We start from the raw sequence: 20,476 nt of genomic DNA, 5'->3' as shown, positions 1-20,476 counted from the left end.
GGTGATGGTGGTAGCAGTGGTGGTGGTGGTGGTAACAAACGTAATGGTAACAGTGCAGGTAGTGTAGTAACTGCAGTTGTCATGGTGGTGATGGTAGTGGTAGTAGTAGTAGTAGCAGTGATGGTAGTGGTGGTATTAAAGATGATGGTGACTGCCTACGGTAATAGTAGTAGTAGTAATAGAGAAGTTGTGGTAGCGACTGTAGCTATGGTAAAATAGTACAAGTTGTGGTAAAAGTAGTGGTAGTGATTGATGTTATGGTAGTGGTGGTAGTGGTGATTAAGACAGTAGTAGTAGTAGTTATGGTAATAGTTTGTGTAGGTGGTGGTGGTGAGGAGGTGGTGTTGTAAATTGAGGTTGTTTTAGGGGCAAGTTATACAACTTTGAACGTTTACCAGTTGAACAGGAGTTAGCGATTGTGTGTGTGTGTGTGTGTGTGTAGAAAAGAAAATATATATATATGCATGTGTGTGTAAACAAACATACATACATACACACACATATCTCTGTGTGAGTATGTAAATATGTGTGTGTATATGTATTGCATGTATGTGTGTGTGTATGTATGTATATATATATATACGTGTATGCATATGTAGGGTTATATATAGGTGTGTGTATGTATATGTATGTTTATATATATATGTGTGTGTATATATATATATATATATGTTTATATAAGTATGCATGTGTATTTATTGGTATATATGTGTGTGTGTATGTATGTGCATGTGTGTATTTGCATGTATGTATCTATATGTATATATGCATAGATGTAAACACTCACATATCTTTATTTGGCTATATTTGAGGTTGATTCCACTTATATATGTGTGTGTATACATGTTGAATATATGTATATATTTGTGTATGTGTGTATATATATATTTATTTATATATGGAAAAGAGAGAGAGAGAGAGAGGTGGGAGGAGTGGTGTAAATTAGCTCTTTACCTTGACACACTTTTGCAGTACAGATGTGAGAATTTCCTTGATAAACTCTCTAGCCTGACACTGTATAAGCTGGTCATGTTGTTGTTGACATTGATGATGATGATGATGATGACGATGACAGAAATAAAGACAAAATAGTTTCAATTTACAAAAATAGCATTGATACTACTACTACTACTTCTAGCACTCCTATCACCACCACCATCACTACTACTACTACTATGATGATGATGATTTAATTTATTTTCCACAAGGTCAAAGTATGAAGGGGGACAATACAGAGACAGACTTAAAGAGTAGGGATTTACTTATAATGATGAAATGATTAAAAAATAATTGAAAAATTAAGTATACACAGAATACACTGGAAAAGAAGGGACATTTGCATAGCATACAAAGGTAAAGAATAAAGAAGAAAAAGAGGTGGGGAGGATGATTGAGATGTGGCCTCCTGCTATAGGCATAAGGCCTGAAATTTGGTGGGAGGAGTCTCCTTGATTAGACTGATTGAGATGTGGCCTCCTGCTATAGGCATAAGGCCTGAAATTTGGTGGGAGGAGTCCTTGATTAGACTGATTGAGATGGGCCTCCTGCTATAGGCATAAGCCTGAAATTTGGTGGGAGGAGTCTCTTGATTAGACTGATTGAGATGTGGCCTCCTGCTATAGGCATAAGGCCTGAAATTTGGTGGGAGGAGTCTCCTTGATTAGACTGATTGAGATGTGGCCTCCTGCTATAGGCATAAGGCCTGAAATTTGGTGGGAGGAGTCTCCTTGATTAGACTGATTTTGGTACCTGATTGATACTTATTTTCTCGACCCCACCCCTCAAAGGTCAAAAGGCAAAATTGACCTCAGTGGAATTTGCACTCTGAATATAAAGTACCTGAAGAAATGGTGCTGGGCATTTTGTCCAGTGTCTTAACGGTTCTACCAGCTCACAGCCTTAATAATAACGAAAATAGAAATGGTGGACTCTCCCATCGAAGACGCCGTATGAGTATTCAGCTCTTGCCAAATGACCTGCACAAATGGTTTGTTTATAGTGATTAAATGTTTGTGCCACATGTTTGCTCATCACTCCCCACATCAAATTGCTTTTGCTTGAACAGGTGTGCGGTGTACCACACGCCAGGTGTCAAAGTGATTGCAGAGCAATGCACCACCTGGTCTAGGAATTGAAACAATGAGCTTGTGATCGTGAGTGCGACGCCCTAACCATTAGGCCAAATAATAACAACAATAATAATAATAATAACAAGAGCACCTCCACCATGGCAACACCAATGTCCTCTCAATGATTAGCCAGAGATGATTTTTAAAATGAGAATATCTGAAACAAACTCAACTGCTCTCACAAACAAGAATAATAATATTGAACCTGACCACTCTCAAATTAAGTAAAAAAGCTGGTAAAATGATCCAGAACCTTTGTCCGGTACCAGATTGATCCCAAAATCTAATCAGTTCATTTCAGTCACGAGGCCAAACATTCCTGAAAGTTTCATCCGAATCCATCCAGTGGTTCTTGAAATATCTTGTCCACAGACGAACAAACATGACTGAAAACAATACCTCAGCCTTCACTAAGGCAGAGATAATAATGATAATGATAATAATAATAATTACCCTAATGCAGTACCAGGCTGTCCTGGCTTCTGATCTTAGCTGATTGGAAGTGTTATCATATACATGTTTTGTCTTGGTGGTAGAAGATAGGCTACAGCAAATATTCTGCTCAGTACCACAGATTTGCTTGTCAGTTGCTTAACCATAACCAGATGAGCATGTCCCTTGGTGGCTGACGATATGTGCATCTCTGATCATGAGCAAGAGTAGTAAGGGCGCATCGTAGCTATGTGTTGAGAGGAATTCTTTGGAGCTTAAATAATTCATCTCTAGAAACATGGGTGTTTTGTTTGTCATTCTTTTGAGTGGGATGGGCTACTCAACCTGAAGAAAATTCTAACCTGCAAGGTCATGTACTGTTTATCTTGATATACGATCAACACATCATGCAGATATGGTTGTAACATATGTGCCTGGTGTACCCTTATCAGATGGATTGTCAATTTGAGTATATTGGGCTTTGTATATTTGTACCCCAGTGTCACTTTGATGGCATGCACTACTCTCTCCCTCCCCCTCTCTCTCTCTCTCTCTCTCTCTCTCTCTCTCAATGATAATGTTATGACTTTTAGATTTGGTAGATAGTTTGAGTTGGAAGGAGGTGGGACCAGATTTACCTATATACCAATATATGTCTGGTATTTATTTTATGAACCCCCAGAGGGATGGGATATTTTTTCCAACAGTTTACTGTTTCTATCCAAGCAACTGTTGTTATTTAGCCCTAGGTCAATCCAGGTTATGAAAACCTATGATGAAAGGTTCTCCATCCATGACTGTCTCATCTTTTTGTATATCAGAAACTACATTGTACAATATTTCTTCCTTTATTTTAAGACTAAATGGTGTGATTTGAAGGACAATTACCCTTTAATCATAGATATTCTTGCTGTAATCTTCCATTTTTTTTATTCCCCTATGTTATACCTAAGACTTCAAGCTGTTACTTAAGCTTTTCACTCTCTGTGGAGTCAGTGGCTTTTCTCCTCTGTTCTTGGCTGAGTCTGTTTTTTCCGCTTCTCTCTAGTCGGATCCTTGTTTTTTTTTTCCTTGCAGCTTCCTTTCAGATTTTGCTGTACTGCATCATGTTTCCTTGAGAGAAGGCCTTCCCCTCTTAGGGCTTGTTGGCTTTGATTTGTCACTGATGTTTCTGTGACTTTTTCTTTTAAACTTTGTAAAAGTAGTGGTTATGACCCTTTGCGAACTCCTTTTTATCTCTGGGATGGTCTATATTAGTCAGACTTCTTCCCTTTGACCTATCCAGCTTGGGCAGCTTTACAAGGAGCTTTAGCTCCTCTGGCAAAGTTCTCAGGGTCATTGAGGCACACAAGCTACCACAACTGCAACAAGGACTGAACTTTGTACTGGACTACAAAGCGCTGGAAGACACATGCCCCAGGTGCCACTCAATTAATCAAACCCAGTACTACATGATGATACATGTGTGCATCATCATTTTTCCATACTTGAATGATTGAATAAGTCTTTTCCAGCACAGCTTCTTGCCCCTGGTTGGTTTTTTTGGGGGTTTTTTTTGGTCATCTCCTTTCTAAGGTACAACTCCTTGGAATGGCTTTCATCACTTCTTCCTATGTCTTTCTTGTTCTTTTCTCTTACTTTCTACATTTAACTTATTATTATTATTATTATTATTATTATTATTATTATTATTATTATTATTATTATATCCTTGTGGCCAATAAAAAGAATTAATTATTATTATTATTATTATTATTATTATTATTATCATTATTATTATTATTGGATGATTTATGTGCTATCATTCATGCATGCTGTCATTTACACATCCAGTTTCACATAGTAACTTTCTTTCCAACTTTCACTCATCCTTAGAAGTCGGTGTCCCTGTTTCACGACCATACACTATTGTAGTTCGTACATAATCATCTTACACTCTGTCCTTCACTTTTGTTGCCTGTAGAGGTAATAGCTGGCTTAACTTTTTCTCTTTGCTCTTATTCTAACTACTATGCTTTCTGTGTCTAGAGTAATTATGTTATCTAGATAACAGTAATTATGTCATCTAGATAACAGAAGCTATTAACTATTTTAGTACAGAACACTGTAAGCTTTCAAAAAAATTTAATTTATGAGTACACTTATTGTTAACTATTCTTTTTTGCATCTAAGCATCATTCAGTCTGCCCTGAACTTTTTTTCCTTGTTTTTATTTTGACTACTGTGTTTTTGGTATACCTGTCTCAGCTTCTAATTATATCATCTAGGTAACAGAAGCAATTAACTACATCTTTAGAGCACTCTGATCAAAATCTAATCAAAAAATTTATTTTATGGTTACTCTTTCCCCTTAGCCATTCCTATGCATGTGCTGTATAGGAAATCCATCTTTGTCAGTCTACCTATAATCCCAGTGCATCTCTTCTACATTTTGTTGTTTAATTTTAGTTCATTATATGAAACTAGCAGTATCGCCCGGCATTGCTCGGGTTTGTAAGGGAAATAACTATATAAGCATTTTTAGAGAGTTATAGCCAAAAAATAGCAAAAAAATGCATTAAAAATGGGAAAAAAATGATGGTAATTTTTTTTTTTAAATCGTTGACTCATCGTAGACATTTTTAGAGAGTTACTTCCCTTATATAATAGCGAAAAATGCATTAAAATGGAAAAAAATGATGGTAAATTTTTTTTTAAATCATAGACTCATCGTAGATGCGCGCTAATACCCAGAAGGGCTCAATATGAATCACGACTATAAGATACCCGCTTTTGGTTAAACTGCACCGCAAAATGTGGGAGTAGTTAGGAATCTAAATCGTAGGAGACAGACACACAACTTCACTTTTATATATAAAGATTACTGGCTTCATCTTTTTGTCATATTGAGCATGGTCATTTCCAAGATGGCTGTAGAGTCATATGTTGTTTTTTCTTGCTAACTAAATTTTTTTTTTCCTTTCTTCTGCTAGCTTTACTTTAAGAGCTTTCATTTCTAGGCTTTCCCTCTGCATATGAAATTTCTTCTCCAATTCTTGGGCAGATTTAACTGTGAAAAACTAGGTCATCAGCATACAGAAGTTCTCACAGACAACTGGTCTTACATTCTTCTGTCATGGCCTGGAGAACTCTAATAAACAAAAGTGGTCTGAGAATAGCGACATGATGGACACCTGCTTGCAACGATACATTCTTCACTGAATACATCACTAAATACATCACAGTATACCTGTACCTGGTTTGAATAGCCCTCATAAGCCATTCATCTTCAGCCAGTTTCCTTAGCAACAACTAGAAGATGGTGTGGTACTCTATGAAGTGTCTTCTCTAGGTTTACGAATGCTAAGTATGTGTCGCTATTTATTTTGAACTTGCTCTTGTTGTCTCACTAAGGAAAGAGCAACAGTGGCACAGGGCACACCACCCTGGCATAAATCTGATCTGCATTTCATCTCAGTTCATTTTTCTTCCTAATTAGTTTGATATCTCTGTACTTATTTCTTCCTAATATTTTAATTTTACCCTTGTAGCTGTTGATGGTGATATTGTTATGTTTGTGATTAGGAGTCGCTCCTTCCTGTACTGCTTTACCATCTATGCAAATGAACAACATAAGTCTTCACTAGATATTTTCAGTGTGGAGGTGCATGGCTTGGTGGTTAGGGTGTTGGACTCATGATCATAAGATTGTGGTTTCAATTCCTGGATCAGCCAATGCATTGTTCTTGAGCAAAGCATTTCATTTCACATTGCTCCAGTCCATTCAGCTGACAAAAATGAGTATTTCCTGCAATAGACCAGCATCCCATCAAGGCGCAAAAAATATATACACCACAGAAACTGGGAAACCAGTCCTGTGAATCTATATGACTCAAGTAGGATCTTTATCTTATATGTTATAGATATTTTCAATATCTCTGAGGCTAGCCATGATGGCTTTCTCTATCTTTAACGTCTAATTTCAACTATATTTTTAGGGATCAATTTCAATTGCTGGTTCCTCTTTTTGGCTAACATAGGCCCTCTCTTTCCCATGCATTCTCCTCATTCAGTAACCTCTTGTAGTAGCATTCCCATGATTCCTTTTTATTTTAGCATCAGTGAAGGTGATTGCACCACTATAAGCTGGCAGAATCTTTAGCACGCCGGGCGAAATGTGTAGCTGTATTTCGTCTGCCGTTACGTTCTGAGTTCAAATTCCGCCGAGGTCGACTTTGCCTTTCATCCTTTCGGGGTCGATGAATTAAGTACCAGTTACGCACTGGGGTTGATGTAATTGACTTAATACCTATGTCTATCCTTGTTTGTCCCCTCTATGTTTAGCCCCTTGTGGGTAGTAAAGAAATATATAATGATGGAGCTTTTATTCACCGACGGTTTTCTGTTTCATAATGATATGTTGCTTTACAATCTTCATATCCTAAAACATTGACAAAGCTCTTATTTTCTGTTTCTCTCCTGGCAAAGTATACTTGGTGTCAATCTTTTCTTCATGAAGTCTGATATTGTTCCTTGCTATCCACTTTCTGCTATTCTTTCCAAGAACGTTTCTCGCTCTTTATACCTTCATCTGTTTATCATACAATACTATATAAACGCATTCGAGCGAGGTCGTTGCCAGTGCCACTGGACTGGCTCCTGTGCAGGTGGCACATAAAAAACACCATTTGAGCATGGCTGTTGCCAGTACCGCCTGACTGGCCCACGTGCCAGTGGCACGTAAAAGCACCCACTACACTCTCGGAGTGGTTGGCATTAGGAAGGGCATCCAGCTGTAGAAATTCCGCCAGATCAAGATTGGGGCCTGGTGCAGCCATCTGGTTCACCAGTCTTCAGTCAAATCGTCCAACCCATGCTAGCATGGAAAGCAGACATTAAATGATGATGATGATGATGATGATAACGACAACGACGACGACGATGATCTGGCTGATGCTTTGATTCATTTACAGACCAGGTCTGTGGCTTGTAGCAAGTTGTCTTATAGAAACTCCCTATTTTCTTGTATGTTAGAGGTCTCAGTCTCACTCTTCTCCTAATGAATCTATACCTGTCTGAGAGACCTTTCAGTTACTATACCTTCTTTGTCTAACCTGTGATGTGTCCCAAGGTCCATCTAGCTCTTACTCAAATGTCACTAATCACCATCAAAGAAAATTTACTATTTACAACAATCACTCCCTATTCTGCTTCCTAGTATGTATGAATTCTATATGGGCCTCATATTTGTGCTCATCTGAGTAGTAGATAATCAGGTGGGTCGCCTGGTTTCCCGAAGTTACAAAGGCTTGGGTTATTGCGGACCACAAAACTTCAAAAGTCTTAGTTTCTCTTCAAGCCACATACCTTAAGTATAGTCTCAGTGGTAATGAGGTCAGTATCAGCTGTTGTTGCGGTTGGCCTCAGGAGGACTCCATAGAAATTAACCTTTTAGTCATCTGTCACCTGTGATTGCACTGTTTATGTGCAGATCGCTGTTTGTTGTCATGTTATCTATGACAAGTCAAAGATTAAATTATTCTGCTTCACACTATAACTCTGATGCCCTCAATTATTTATATATACACACACACACACATGCATGTGTGTATCCATGTGTGTGTGTATGCACACACACATAGATGCATATATATCTGTGTGTGTGTATATGCACACACACATAGACGCATATGTATCTGTGTGTGTGTGTGTGTATATACACACACATTGATGCATATGTATCTGTGTGTGTGTATATATATATATTTATATACACACACACACAGATGTATGTGTGTATCTGTGTGTGCATATATATATAGAGAGAGGGGGGACTCTGATACAGTTCTTTCAATCATAAGATCTCAACAAATGTTGTACGTGCTCTAGAGTGGTATTTTTATATTCAGCATGATGTGTGTGCCATGCCTTGTCTACTGAAAATCTCCTTGAAAAGACAATAATCCATAAAAAAAAAATCTACTACAGGAAGATTTATGTAAAATGTTAATTTTTATCCTGGCATTTAGCAAGAATTAGGTTAGAGACATCAGAACAAGGAAACACCAACTGTTTCAGCATGTTACCACAATCACTTGAGGGTCTCGTCTAATCTCCTACAGTGAAGATATTGTGACAGTTTATTGAAACAGCTGGCAAGCTGTAAGGTCAATATAGCAAGGAAAAGAATATGTATATACACACACCCATGCATGCACACACACACATTTGTGTGTGTCATCCTTATTGTTTCATGTTGACTCTCCATTGTGGGATGAGTCATAGCAGTCTGAGTCACTTTTCCATTGGGAGTTATTGTTCTCAAAGCCCAGATACTCATACATGTCATCTGGCTCAGTTCCTACAATCAGATGCCCTTTCTGATGCCAACCACTTTACTGAGTGTACTGGATGCACTTTCTCATAATGCTAAACCTTCTCTGTTCATACAAACAACCACTTTATAATGTGAACAGCAGAGGAAAGAATGGGACCAGAAATCGGTATCCGGGAGGGAGAGAAGGCAATGGCATCAAAAGAACCAGAATGGGTGGAAGATTTAAGGAACAAGATTAAGATGAACAAAAGGCAGAGATATGTATTTGTGTCTATACACACATGCATGTATAATTTAATAACAATCATTCTAACAATGTCTGTGACTCCAAGTTTCATGTAAAAGTGATGCCTGATAATCATCAGACGGATAATTTATGGGTCTGAAATTGCTGCTATTGCAGAAGACTTGTGTGCAAAGCCTTTCAGAGAAGTAAAAAATAATGTTTATCAAGAAAATTTTCTCATTCTTAGTTGTGCTGACAGAACGGTTAGCATGTTAGGCATAATGCCTGGCAGCATTTCTTCTGGCTTTTTATGTTCTCAGTGTAAATGCTGCCTTTTAGGTTTGATGTAATCAACTAACTCGCTCTTAAAATTAACTGGCCTTGTGTCAAAATTTGAAGTCATTAAGAGCTGAATTCTCTGTGGTAATTCATGATCAAGAATTGAAGAGTTATTTCCCTTGCTATAATAAAGGTCGGTTTGGAAATCTAGTTTAAAAAGCTCAGAATATTGTAAGTGTAGGGAGAGAGAGAGTGAGAGGCATTGAAGGTTTTATTCCTCTAAGGCAGTTTGAACAAGTATTCTAAAATGTTTATGTAAACAAGATTTAAACATATATGATTTGGCACTGTCATGAGACAGTTCTGAAGTATCCATCTCTTTTCTGCTAAATAGAATATACATCTTTTTCTGCCATAGAAGGGTGACTTGCATTTCTCCAATAACTCCCATTTCATATCATAGCCTGTGGCCTTCTCTCAATCTCCAGTGTAGTTATGCTCTACTTTTCAAAGTTTCTGAATGATGCAGTATAGTTGTGTATACTTTTCTTGAATGGTCCTTCCATCCTTCTGATGTAGTGCTTTATACTGAATGCATTGTTCAATCCTAAAGACTTCACTTCAGCTTCATAACACAAAGGCTTCTACAGTGCAGTGAGCATTAGGCAAAATAACCACTGGCCTCAGTGCTAGCAAAGATCAAGGAGACCAAATATCCAAAGAAGATTTTATGATTTAAGGATAGCTGTTGAGCAAATTGTAGCATTTTACAGATTTAATGTTTTAGTAAAGAAATTTTGCTTTTGCTAATTCAGTAGCTTGTCTGAAATTGAACATTTTGAATCTGTGAGTGCATTTTAATTATTTCAGGATATTTCTTTGTGATTCCAGCATTTAGAGTGAATTTGATTTATTACAGGTGAAATATTTTCTCCATGAAATATAGCATCAAAGAATTAGAGGTAGACACTGTAATGAATCAATGTCATTTCATGTTAAGTAAAGCACACATTCACAAAACTGCTTTATAATTGATATTAAAAAACAGGTACAATGCTTACTAGTATGATCAATATGCAATTATAGATAAATAAGTGGATCACTGAATGAATAATTTACAATAAGTGGATACCTAATTTTAAATCAATAATAATTGATTATAATGAATTGAAAAAGTTTGTAAATTAATGCAATTTATGAAGGATATATTTTCAGAGATCTGTTTTTAAACATATGCAAGTACTCATAAATACACACTCTCATTCCATACATATGGCGGTGCCCCAGCATGGCCACAGCTCGTGAGCTGAAACTAGAATCAATCAATCATATGCATGGGCATGTATACCTGTACATGAATGTAAATATAGACACCTACAGGCATACACTCAAGTAGCATTCACTGTACATGCATATTTGTACATAAAATTCCTATATACCCTGATATAGACATAAACAAATTCAAATTCAGAATTCATCATCTCAGAGCATTAAAGTTTCTACTGTGGAAAGCTGGAGAATCCAGATGTTGTAAAAATGTTAAAAAAAATTTTTTTTTAAACTATTGTCCATTTGGAGCCACACTTAGACTGTATTATAGGTATGTCTTGTAAGTCTTATATCTCAAAATGAGATCAGAATTTCTTATTTAAGATTGGATCCTTTGCAAAATACCTTCCTGTTCTTTATATGTTTATGATATCCGTATGTATTTCAGTTTACCTGTCACTTTCTGCATACTGGTAATTATATTTTTATACTAATTGTACAACCTGTGTTTGTACTTTCTCTCCATTTTCTATAGAGCCAGTTCTTATTCTGGAGATTCAGAGAAGTTGTTGAAGAGGAAGATTCTGTCTTTTACTACCGAAGCCACAGCTGCCATTCCTAGTATGAAGGGTATCAAAGAGAGTATAGAGAGATTTGGTAAGAATTCTTTGATAAAACACACAGAGAAAATTTTATAATTCCAACTTGTTTTTGCTGAGAAGCATCCTTGAAGATTTTAGCAGAATTAATTTTCTTTAGAATGCTTTACTTATATGTTTGACAAGAATAAAGAAAAAAAGACTAGGATACAGCCCATGGTTCATAGAATTGTCTTCCCACTCTGAAATGTGTTGAATGAATATATATATATATATATATATATACTTCCAATTGCCTTAATCCTGAATCATTGTATTTCTTATGTTCAAGGCAGTGAGTTGGCAGAAACGTTAGCACGCTGGGCGAAATGCGTAGCCGTATTTCGTCTGCCGATACGTTCTGAGTTCAAATTCCGCCGAGGTCGACTTTGCCTTTCATCCTTTCGTGGTCGATAAATTAAGTACCAGTTACGCACTGGGGTCGATATAATCGACTTAATCCGTTTGTCTGTCCTTGTTTGTCCTCTCTGTGTTTAGCCCCTTGTGGGTTGTAAAGAAATAGGTATTTCTTATGTTGATTGTTTCCTCATCTAATTTAACTTTTCACAAATTATCTTCAACTTGAGTCCTACACTTGCTCTCTTCCCCTACAGCTTTAGCTTGTAACCAGTACTTGTTGCTTCATCTCAGTGTTGCTGCCTCGTTGATGTTTCTTCAAGAAATTGTTAGGGTATCACACAACTAACTGATATGCTACTGGTTCAAATGTTTGCATTCTGCTGTGTCCATTACCAAGACACTGCCCAGTATATTTACCTGCATGAAGGTAGCACTGAGTGATATAATTCTCTGTACTGTGTCCATGAACATGACAATGAGCCATCAAATGACCAGTCCACCTTGTAAGTAGATACCTCAATATGGTGCAGTTCACTGTACTGTGTCCACGACCATGACATTTAAATGACAACAGTCCAGTTTGTTACGTACCGCAGTGTGATGTAGTTCATGGTATTGTGTTCATAACCAAGACAACTGTACTCAGCACACTTAGATGTTCAATCTGCAGTCTGCCTAGCTGTACGTAGATACCACTGAGTGGTATAGTTCACTGTATTTTATCCATGACCAAGTCAACTGTACTATGTTTATGATCAAGATATTCAGTTACAAATTGATCAGTCAACCCATTTGTACCACACAACAGTATAGTTCATTCTACAGTGTCAGTGAACAAGATACTTAACTATCAGCAATCTGCTTTGCTTTAAGTAGATACAACAGTGTAGTATAGTCCACTGAACTGTGATCATAACCAAGATGCTGTCAACAGTTCATTGACTTTGCTGTGTATAGGTACCACTAAGTGGTATAGGTCACTGTACTGTTCCCGGCCAAAGTAATATCAACAGCCCAGTCTACTTAAATATAAGTAGGTTCCACAAAAGGAACGGTCCACCTAGCCTTAAGAGGTGTGACAGTATACCTTTCCCCACAACTAGATAAAGAAGATAAACATGCCACCAATGTTTATTGGTGGCAGGCAGGTATTTAAAGGGAACAATTTGACAAGTCAATCAGTCACCGGCTGACACTCGCTGATGATACATCGAAGAGGCCAGGGAACAGAAGAAAGAAGACGTGCACCCAACACCAGAGCTGAAGACACCTCCGAAAGGGGGGGCCCCGCCATGTCAAAACGGTAGAGGAGTAGGGGCCGAAACCGGACGTGGTTCCTCCTGATGATGTCTTGAGCTAACTGGATCCTATAAAGGAGCTGGTGTGGTAACAGACCACGAAACATGGTTGTAATTCCATAGTTAAACCACACCTCAGAGTTAGGCTCCCTGGGAGTAATAGCCACAACCTGGTTTCACCTCCCATCTCACCCTACTTAAAATGCCATTTTCATATTCTAGTAAGAGGAACATGGACAGTAGCCATGATCTTTAAATGATCTTGTAGATTAGTGAGACCAGTGTAATCACAATGGCAAACCAGGACATCTACAGGTGCTGGATATGCTTGAGAGAATTTTTGTGGTATTCTGAATTGGGTTGGAAGGAGAGATTTCATGGTTCTGTGAATTTCTGAAATGATTGAATAATTGGGTAATGTTGTTGTTGTTGTAGTTAATTATGATGATGATGATGGTGATAATAATGACGATGATGATCATGATGATTTTGTTGTGTTTGTTGTGTCAGCTGAAAGGGCTTCTCGACAGTCGTACTCCCTGTCCAGTAGCTCCAGTGAAGGGGTCGTGAAAGAATCTGGCGAAATACACTTCATTACTCCACATAAAAAGAGAATAATTAAAGATGAGAGGTTTGTCACATTTTATTATCTCATTATTATTATTATTATTTTTATTATTATTATTATTTTTATTATTATTATTATTATTATTATTATTATTATTAATGGTTTAAGAAATGCATCAGGTGTTTCCTTTCTTAGAACAAGAATTCAGGAGCATCTTTGAGAAAAATTTATAGAAGTTTTGAAAGTTACAAAGAGGTTAAATGAGAAACACGCAAGAAACATTTAGGGTTAGCAAAGATATTGAAGATTAGCAAGGATATTCAGAGTTAACAAATGCTGTGAGAATGCAATAATAATGTTTAGAGATCCCAGTTTGCTATTTTCTCAAACATGCCTGTATCCATCTTTTATAGAGCATTTGTCAATGTTGTTTTAGGAATGGTTATGTGTCACTCCAATGGGACCAGTAAAAAATGTGTTTGCATGTGTGTTGTGAATTGAGTAAATTGGGACAGGTGCATATATGGGGAAGAGAATCCCTTATCTTTCAGGTAAACTCTTAGTCTAAGAGAGAAAAATATTTCTCCATGTTTTTTATTCATTAGGATTCTCTTCTTCCCACAGTATATATATATGCATGTATGTATGTATGTATCTATATATATATATATATATATATATTTATATTGGCGTTAGGAAGGGCATCCAGCTGTAGAAACTCTGCCAGATCAACATTGGAGCCTGGTGCAGCCATCTGGTTCTCCAGCCCTCAGTCAAAGTTGTCTAACCCACGCTAGCATGGAAAGTGGACGTTAAACGATGATGATGATTAAAACCAACATGGAAAATGATGATGATATATATTACTATATTGACAAGATGATCAGATGTTGTTATACACCACTGATCACAATACACTTCTCTGCATTGGCTCAGTGGTTCGAGCGTCGAACTTAAAATCATGAGGTTGTGAGCTCGAATCCTGGACTGGGCTGCATGTTGTGTTCTTGAGCAAGACACTTTATTTCATGTTGCTCCAGTTCACTCAGCTGTAGAAATGAGTTGCGACGTCACAGGTGCCAAGCTGTATCGACCCCTTTGCCTTTCCCTTGGATAACACTGATGGTGTGGAGAGGGGAGGTTGGTATGCATGGGCAACTGCTGGTCTTCCATAAACAACCTTGCCCGAACTTGTACCTGGGAGGGTAACTTTCTAGGTGCAATCCCATGGTCAGTCATGACCTAAGGGGGTCTCAGTGTGTGTGTGTGTGTATATATATATGTATATTATCCATTGTGTATGTATATATATGTGTTTATATATGTGTATATATATATATATGTGTGTGTGTGTGTGTGTGTGTGTGTATGTTTATGTATATATATATAGAGAGAGAGAGAGAGAGAGAGATTACTAGTGCTGGTGTCACATAAAAAGCACCCAGTCCACTCTGTAAAGTGGCTGGCATTAGGAAGGACATCCAACCATACAAAAACCAAGCCAAAACAGACAACTGGAGCCATTGGGTGGGGGGGCTAGTTTTACCAGCATGGAAAACAGACATTAAATGATGGTGGTGTGTGTGTGTGTGTGTTATATAAGTTTCTTATTGATGGTAGAGATTGAACTTGTAACCTTCATTTCAGTCTTAAATTACTTTTAGCAAAGCCATTTACTTTGTTATTGTCCATTGATCCTGTGACAAAAAGTAATAATGTTTAATTTTCATTGTAGAGTGTTACTTGTGAGTCAAACAAAAGTTCCTTTAGCCATTTTTTCCGTAATTCCCTACCACAGATCTACACAACACGGCTCCAAGTAAGTTGTTACATAAATAATTTTTACAAATATTCTTTGATTCCTTTTTTACAAATTGTTGTTGTTTTTTCCAGCCTATTTTCATGTATTTATTTAACTATGCTGAAGACTTGCCCCTGTAGATGTCTCTAGATAGGCCCTGTCTTCTTATCTGACTAGATAACTGCATTGTCTACTGTATAAACTTTGTGTCTACCTACATGATATCCAAGGCTGAATTAAGACGCATAGAGGCCCTAAGCACTTAAAAGATTTTGGTGCCCCCATATATATAATCCAAAATATAAGCAATAATAAACCATAAAATAGATATTTTACTTTTCAAAATGAAACTAAACTAACATTAAGATGAAAAATTGATGTTTATTTTTGTATACTTCCACTTTATATTTGAAAAATTTTCTCCTACTAATAATAATAATAATAATAATAATAATAAATTATTGTATACAGTGCTCAGGTGCACCACAACTTGTCAGACAGTGCATATAAAGCACATGCAGTAATGTACAAATGTCTGGAAAGCGAACAATGCATGAGTCAGATACATGCTTGTGTGTGTATGGAGGGGAGAAAATCAGGTGTAGTGTTGGCGAATCTCAGAAAGCATGGAAGTTTTGAAGGATGCAGTGCTCCGACAACTAACAACTGATGCCGGCAATTTGTTACATGCTTCAGCAACTCTCAGCATGAAAAAATGTTTCCTAAAGTCATGGGAGCTGTGCTGTTTTCTGACTTTGTAAATATGTCCACGGGTGTTGTTAGATGGGTGGAGTTTGAAAAGGTGCTCAGAGTTATTGTTTGTACGATGGTTGATAATTTTATGGGTGTCTGCCAAGTCAGCTGCCAGACGTCGGAGTTTCAATGTATCCATGCCCAGGGAAGTAAGGCATTCAGAATATGGCAAATGCCTGATGGAGGGTATTCTTTTGGTTGCACGTCGTTGAACGGCTTCCAGACGATTGATATCCTGGGCAAGATAGGGGTTCCAGACCGGTGATGCAAATTCCAGGTGAGGTCTTACCATAGCTATATAAAGCTGCAGATAGATAGTCAGAGAGCGGCTCACAAAGGATTTGGTGAGTGATGCCAAGACCCCCTCAGCCTTCTTGACAATTTTAGCGATGTGTTTTGTCCAACGCAAATCACTGTCGACAATAACACCCAGGTCACGTTCACATGAAGACTTTTTTTTATTACTCTTTTTAATTGTAAAGTCTTTGATCAAATCTTTCAAATTAATCTTATATAACACATCTGCTTCCATACTTAGTAGAGATAAGGCATCCTAAATATTATTTTAGCAAGTTTAAAGTGATTTCTTTTGTGCTGTGAACCATTTACCATTTCTGTGGTGCCCCCTCCTTCCCCTGATACCATAAGCATGTGCTTATTTTGCTCAATAATTAATACAGCATTGAGGATACCTATCTATAGATGGTGTTTACATGCTTTATATGTCTATTATCTCAACACTGAACATCAACCATGCCAACATCATCTTTGTCTTCCAGTGCAGGAGAAACTACACTTGGGAAAATAGAAAAAGGTATGGGTCCTAACCCCTACTTCTTACTGGTAAATAAAACATACACTTGGAAAATTGAACTCTTATCGTAACTAAATATAATGTATTCATCATCATCATCATCATCATCTATATGTAGGTATCATCAATGCTGTATTAACTATTGGACAAAAGAAGCATGTGATTCAGTCACTGTAGAAATGGTAAATGATTTGTGGCACAAAAGAAATCACTTCAAACTTGCTTTGAATAATATTCGAGATGCCTTATCTCTATTAAGTTTAGAAGCAGATGTGTGAGATAAGATTAATTTGGAAGATCAGATCAAAGACTTTGCAATTAAAAAAAGTATATTATTATTGACGTTGTAACTGCTTATGTACTGACAAATACACACACACATATACATACACGCACATACAATCTCAAACATCCATTCATGTCTTATATGCACACACACATTGAATTCAATGCAGTTACAATGTATCTATTCACATAAAGATATGTATACATATTTAATAAATTTGCCCCCTTTTTCTCATTACTTTTGTCATTGTTTTGCAGATTAGAGATCCATCAGGAAGAGACTCGTTTACGTCAACATTCTGGTCAAAGGACATCAACTTGTACCTATGATGGGCTGGCAAACCTTGCAATTGAAGCTATTGAAAAGGTTGAAGGCCAGGTAAGCATCAACATTATTCTTGAACCAGCTGAAAGAAATAATAGACTTATGCACACACACTCATACATATAATGGACACTGTTATAGCTGTGTACAGATGTAAGCATTGCTTTGTAGTTAAGAAGTTTCCTAATTATGTCTGTTCAAATTCAATCTCATTGCACGACACCTTCAGTAAGAACTTGTACTTTAGCCCCAAACCAACTAAACCTTTGTCGGTGAATTTGGTAGATGGAAATGTCTGTCTTCCATGCTCACATGAGTTGCACAATTTGACAAAATTCAACAAATTCCAGAACTGTATCAAGCACCAAAATCAGCTATAGCAATTTTTCTACACCTTGATACCCTTCTTAGCACCAGTTACTTTACAGAGTGTATCAAGTGTTTTATTTTTGTTGTACCAACACTAGTAAAGTCAGCATACAAGTCACAAAACTAAAAAGCCTCATATGGACATATGTGCATTTGTATGTTTCTTTACATTTTCCCTTCATGACAGTCACTTTGAGAAAAACTGTTGTTGTCATCTCTCCTGTCGACAACTTGTCTACTCGTTTTGCTTCTTTGTAGACATGTGGAATAAGAAATCTCTTAATTGAAGAACAGGAAGGGTTTCACGCTACAAGACGCTGCTTCAATAATATATTTGTCATACTCGTGCAAGCAAGGAAAATGGACATGAAATGAACAAATATATATATATAAATTAGAAAAAAACCCACCTTTTATCAATTCAATTACGAAAAATTAAATTATACCAGTTAGAAAAATTACATATTATAGAAAGATTAAATATAAGATAAAACATATAAGAAAGATTAAGTAATGTGCAAAATATACATTATATATATATTACATTTGTTAAATAAATGGAGCATGTAGCCCAGATCTTATCTACTCCATTCCTTAACTCTTGTATTCTTATTCGCATACCTGGGAACGCTGGTCACCTACTGAAATATAAAAGAACTTTTTTCAGTTTATCCTACTAAGAAAAAAATCCACAACCTCCCGTCTCAATAAACCACTATTGTCCCTGAAAGTTGTTTTTTATATTTACTATAGAATGCTTGAAGCTAACTTTCTCCCTACACCTCGATTCTTGGATCTTGTATTTATTCACACATGCGCGCACACACACACACACACTAAACAAGTGTAATTATCTGCTCCTTGTATTATAGACTATATAACTTAGTATATGTTACATATACACTTGCATACATAACATAATCACATAATCCTCAGTTAGAATACAAACTACTCTACCAAGACACAGTCCTCGTTCATGCCCAAGTTCTCCTCAGGAGTTTCAAATTTGAAGTCAATTCCAACCGAAACCATTCACTTGAACCATGATATTGAACTTCTATTAGAGCAATCCCAACAAAGTGCAGTCCATTGTACAAGCTTCCTCAAGGCTTCTGTCTACGCAAGGATTCAATCGACTTAAAACGATGGTAGGGAACAATTTGTCCAAGGTGTTGTGTGGTGGGATCTAATTGCAAGACCTCAAGATTGCATCGTGATCGTCTTAACAATGCGTTCATACACACTCACCTATAAGAAACATCTTCATACACACTCACCTAGTTTCAGACTGAGAGTAAGGGGAATAACTGAGACCTCGGTCGACCTACAGGCAGACAATCAAATTCTTTTATCTTCTTTTACTTGTTTCATAGGTGACCAAATTCTGTAGGTAATTCTAACATGGTTCAACAGTTCTAAGAAATAATTTTAAAAAAACACAAATAAAACTGCATTTTTCAACATAAATTATGGATGTTTAACCCCAGGTCAATCCTGAAAGAGTAGGTCTACAATCAAATCAAATACAATTCACCTGTAACCAGCCTGTCTTTATTTCATTGACAGCATATTTAGGACTACATTATTCAATGTGACCATCCTCTCCTAAGACAATAGGATGTGATTTTGAGGGTGATTTTGTTATTATCTTTAACAGGTTGTGTGAATAAGCTGATGGTCCCTTCTTGTTATGATAAATACAGAACATTTGACCTCTGATCTTCAAATACTTTTGAATTTTAAAAAAATTTGTTATATTTACTTACTTATTGTGATGATAAAATATTGTCAAATTTTAGTATTGCTTTCAGTTTTATCCTAGCTATTTCATCCATTTCAGGCTAACCCTGGAAAAATTAACGAGAAACACTAAATAAAATAAGAAAGATAACGATTTTAATCCTCCCTCTCTCCCATGCACAGCTAATCATAGTAATTCATAATCTCATCATATTTTCTTTCATGTGTTATTGCAGCAAGATGTTTCTTACAGTCGTTTTCTGGTGCCAACATCTCAACAGTCAATTTCCTGGAAACAGATTCAGGAAACACCACCTTTGGTTCCACCTGGTGGTGCAACATCAGACACAGTTTCCGGTTAGTCAGGTTTTTTTTTTTTGCATCTTCAAAGACTTTCCAATTTCTACACATTTCACTCTGCACCATTTTCTCTTCTCTTTTGAAATATATACATTTCTTATTTTTCTTCTTCTTCTTATTCTTATTCTTATTCTCCTTGTTACTGTTTTCTAATCTTTATCTGCATGCATTAGTAGAGCTGTGGTTTGGAATTGAACTTTTCACTTTGTATTTTTCTCCACTTGCTGTATTTTATATTTAAACTAGTTTGCATGACCAAGACACTAACAAATTACTTTGGTAACTGCAAAAGTACCACCACAAGGTACCAAGATACTGCCTAAGGGCTCAATACTCTAAGTTTGGTTATCTTAATCACAGTAATTGTTGGAGGTGATTCAGTGGGTGGGGTAGGTCTCTGGAGAAGAAGGACTGGTTAAAGTGTTTACAAGTTTTGAGGGGACACATGGTAGATATAATATAATGAAGAGATATATTTGTATTGAGTTGATGAGTATTGCATAGTCTTCATGTT

The 20,476-nt window shown here is 36.8% G+C and overlaps 1 protein-coding gene across 8 annotated transcripts in view; it reads left to right on the top strand.

Moving 5' to 3' along the window:
• LOC115218474 (CDK5 and ABL1 enzyme substrate 1-like) overlaps positions 1 to 20,476 on the top strand; it is a 98,613-nt gene that overhangs the window by 54,067 nt on the left and 24,070 nt on the right. For 5 of the 8 annotated variants that reach the window (XM_036508434.1, XM_036508438.1, XM_036508436.1 and 2 more), the window contains 5 exons: positions 11,187 to 11,308; positions 13,383 to 13,578; positions 15,251 to 15,334; positions 17,427 to 17,547; positions 19,839 to 19,959. In XM_036508434.1, coding sequence (XP_036364327.1) covers positions 11,187 to 11,308; positions 13,383 to 13,578; positions 15,251 to 15,334; positions 17,427 to 17,547; positions 19,839 to 19,959 — 644 coding nt within the window. The remainder of the gene's footprint in view (positions 1 to 11,186; positions 11,309 to 13,382; positions 13,579 to 15,250; positions 15,335 to 17,426; positions 17,548 to 19,838; positions 19,960 to 20,476) is intronic. The other 3 variants (XM_029788309.2, XM_029788308.2, XM_029788313.2) reach the window with 1 other exon arrangement.

Source organism: Octopus sinensis, linkage group LG13 (genome assembly GCF_006345805.1).
Source record: "Octopus sinensis linkage group LG13, ASM634580v1, whole genome shotgun sequence".
Classification (NCBI taxonomy): Eukaryota; Metazoa; Mollusca; class Cephalopoda; order Octopoda; family Octopodidae; genus Octopus; species Octopus sinensis.
Note: the sequence above shows the minus strand (reverse complement) of the source record. Positions and strands in the feature narration are given on the sequence as shown.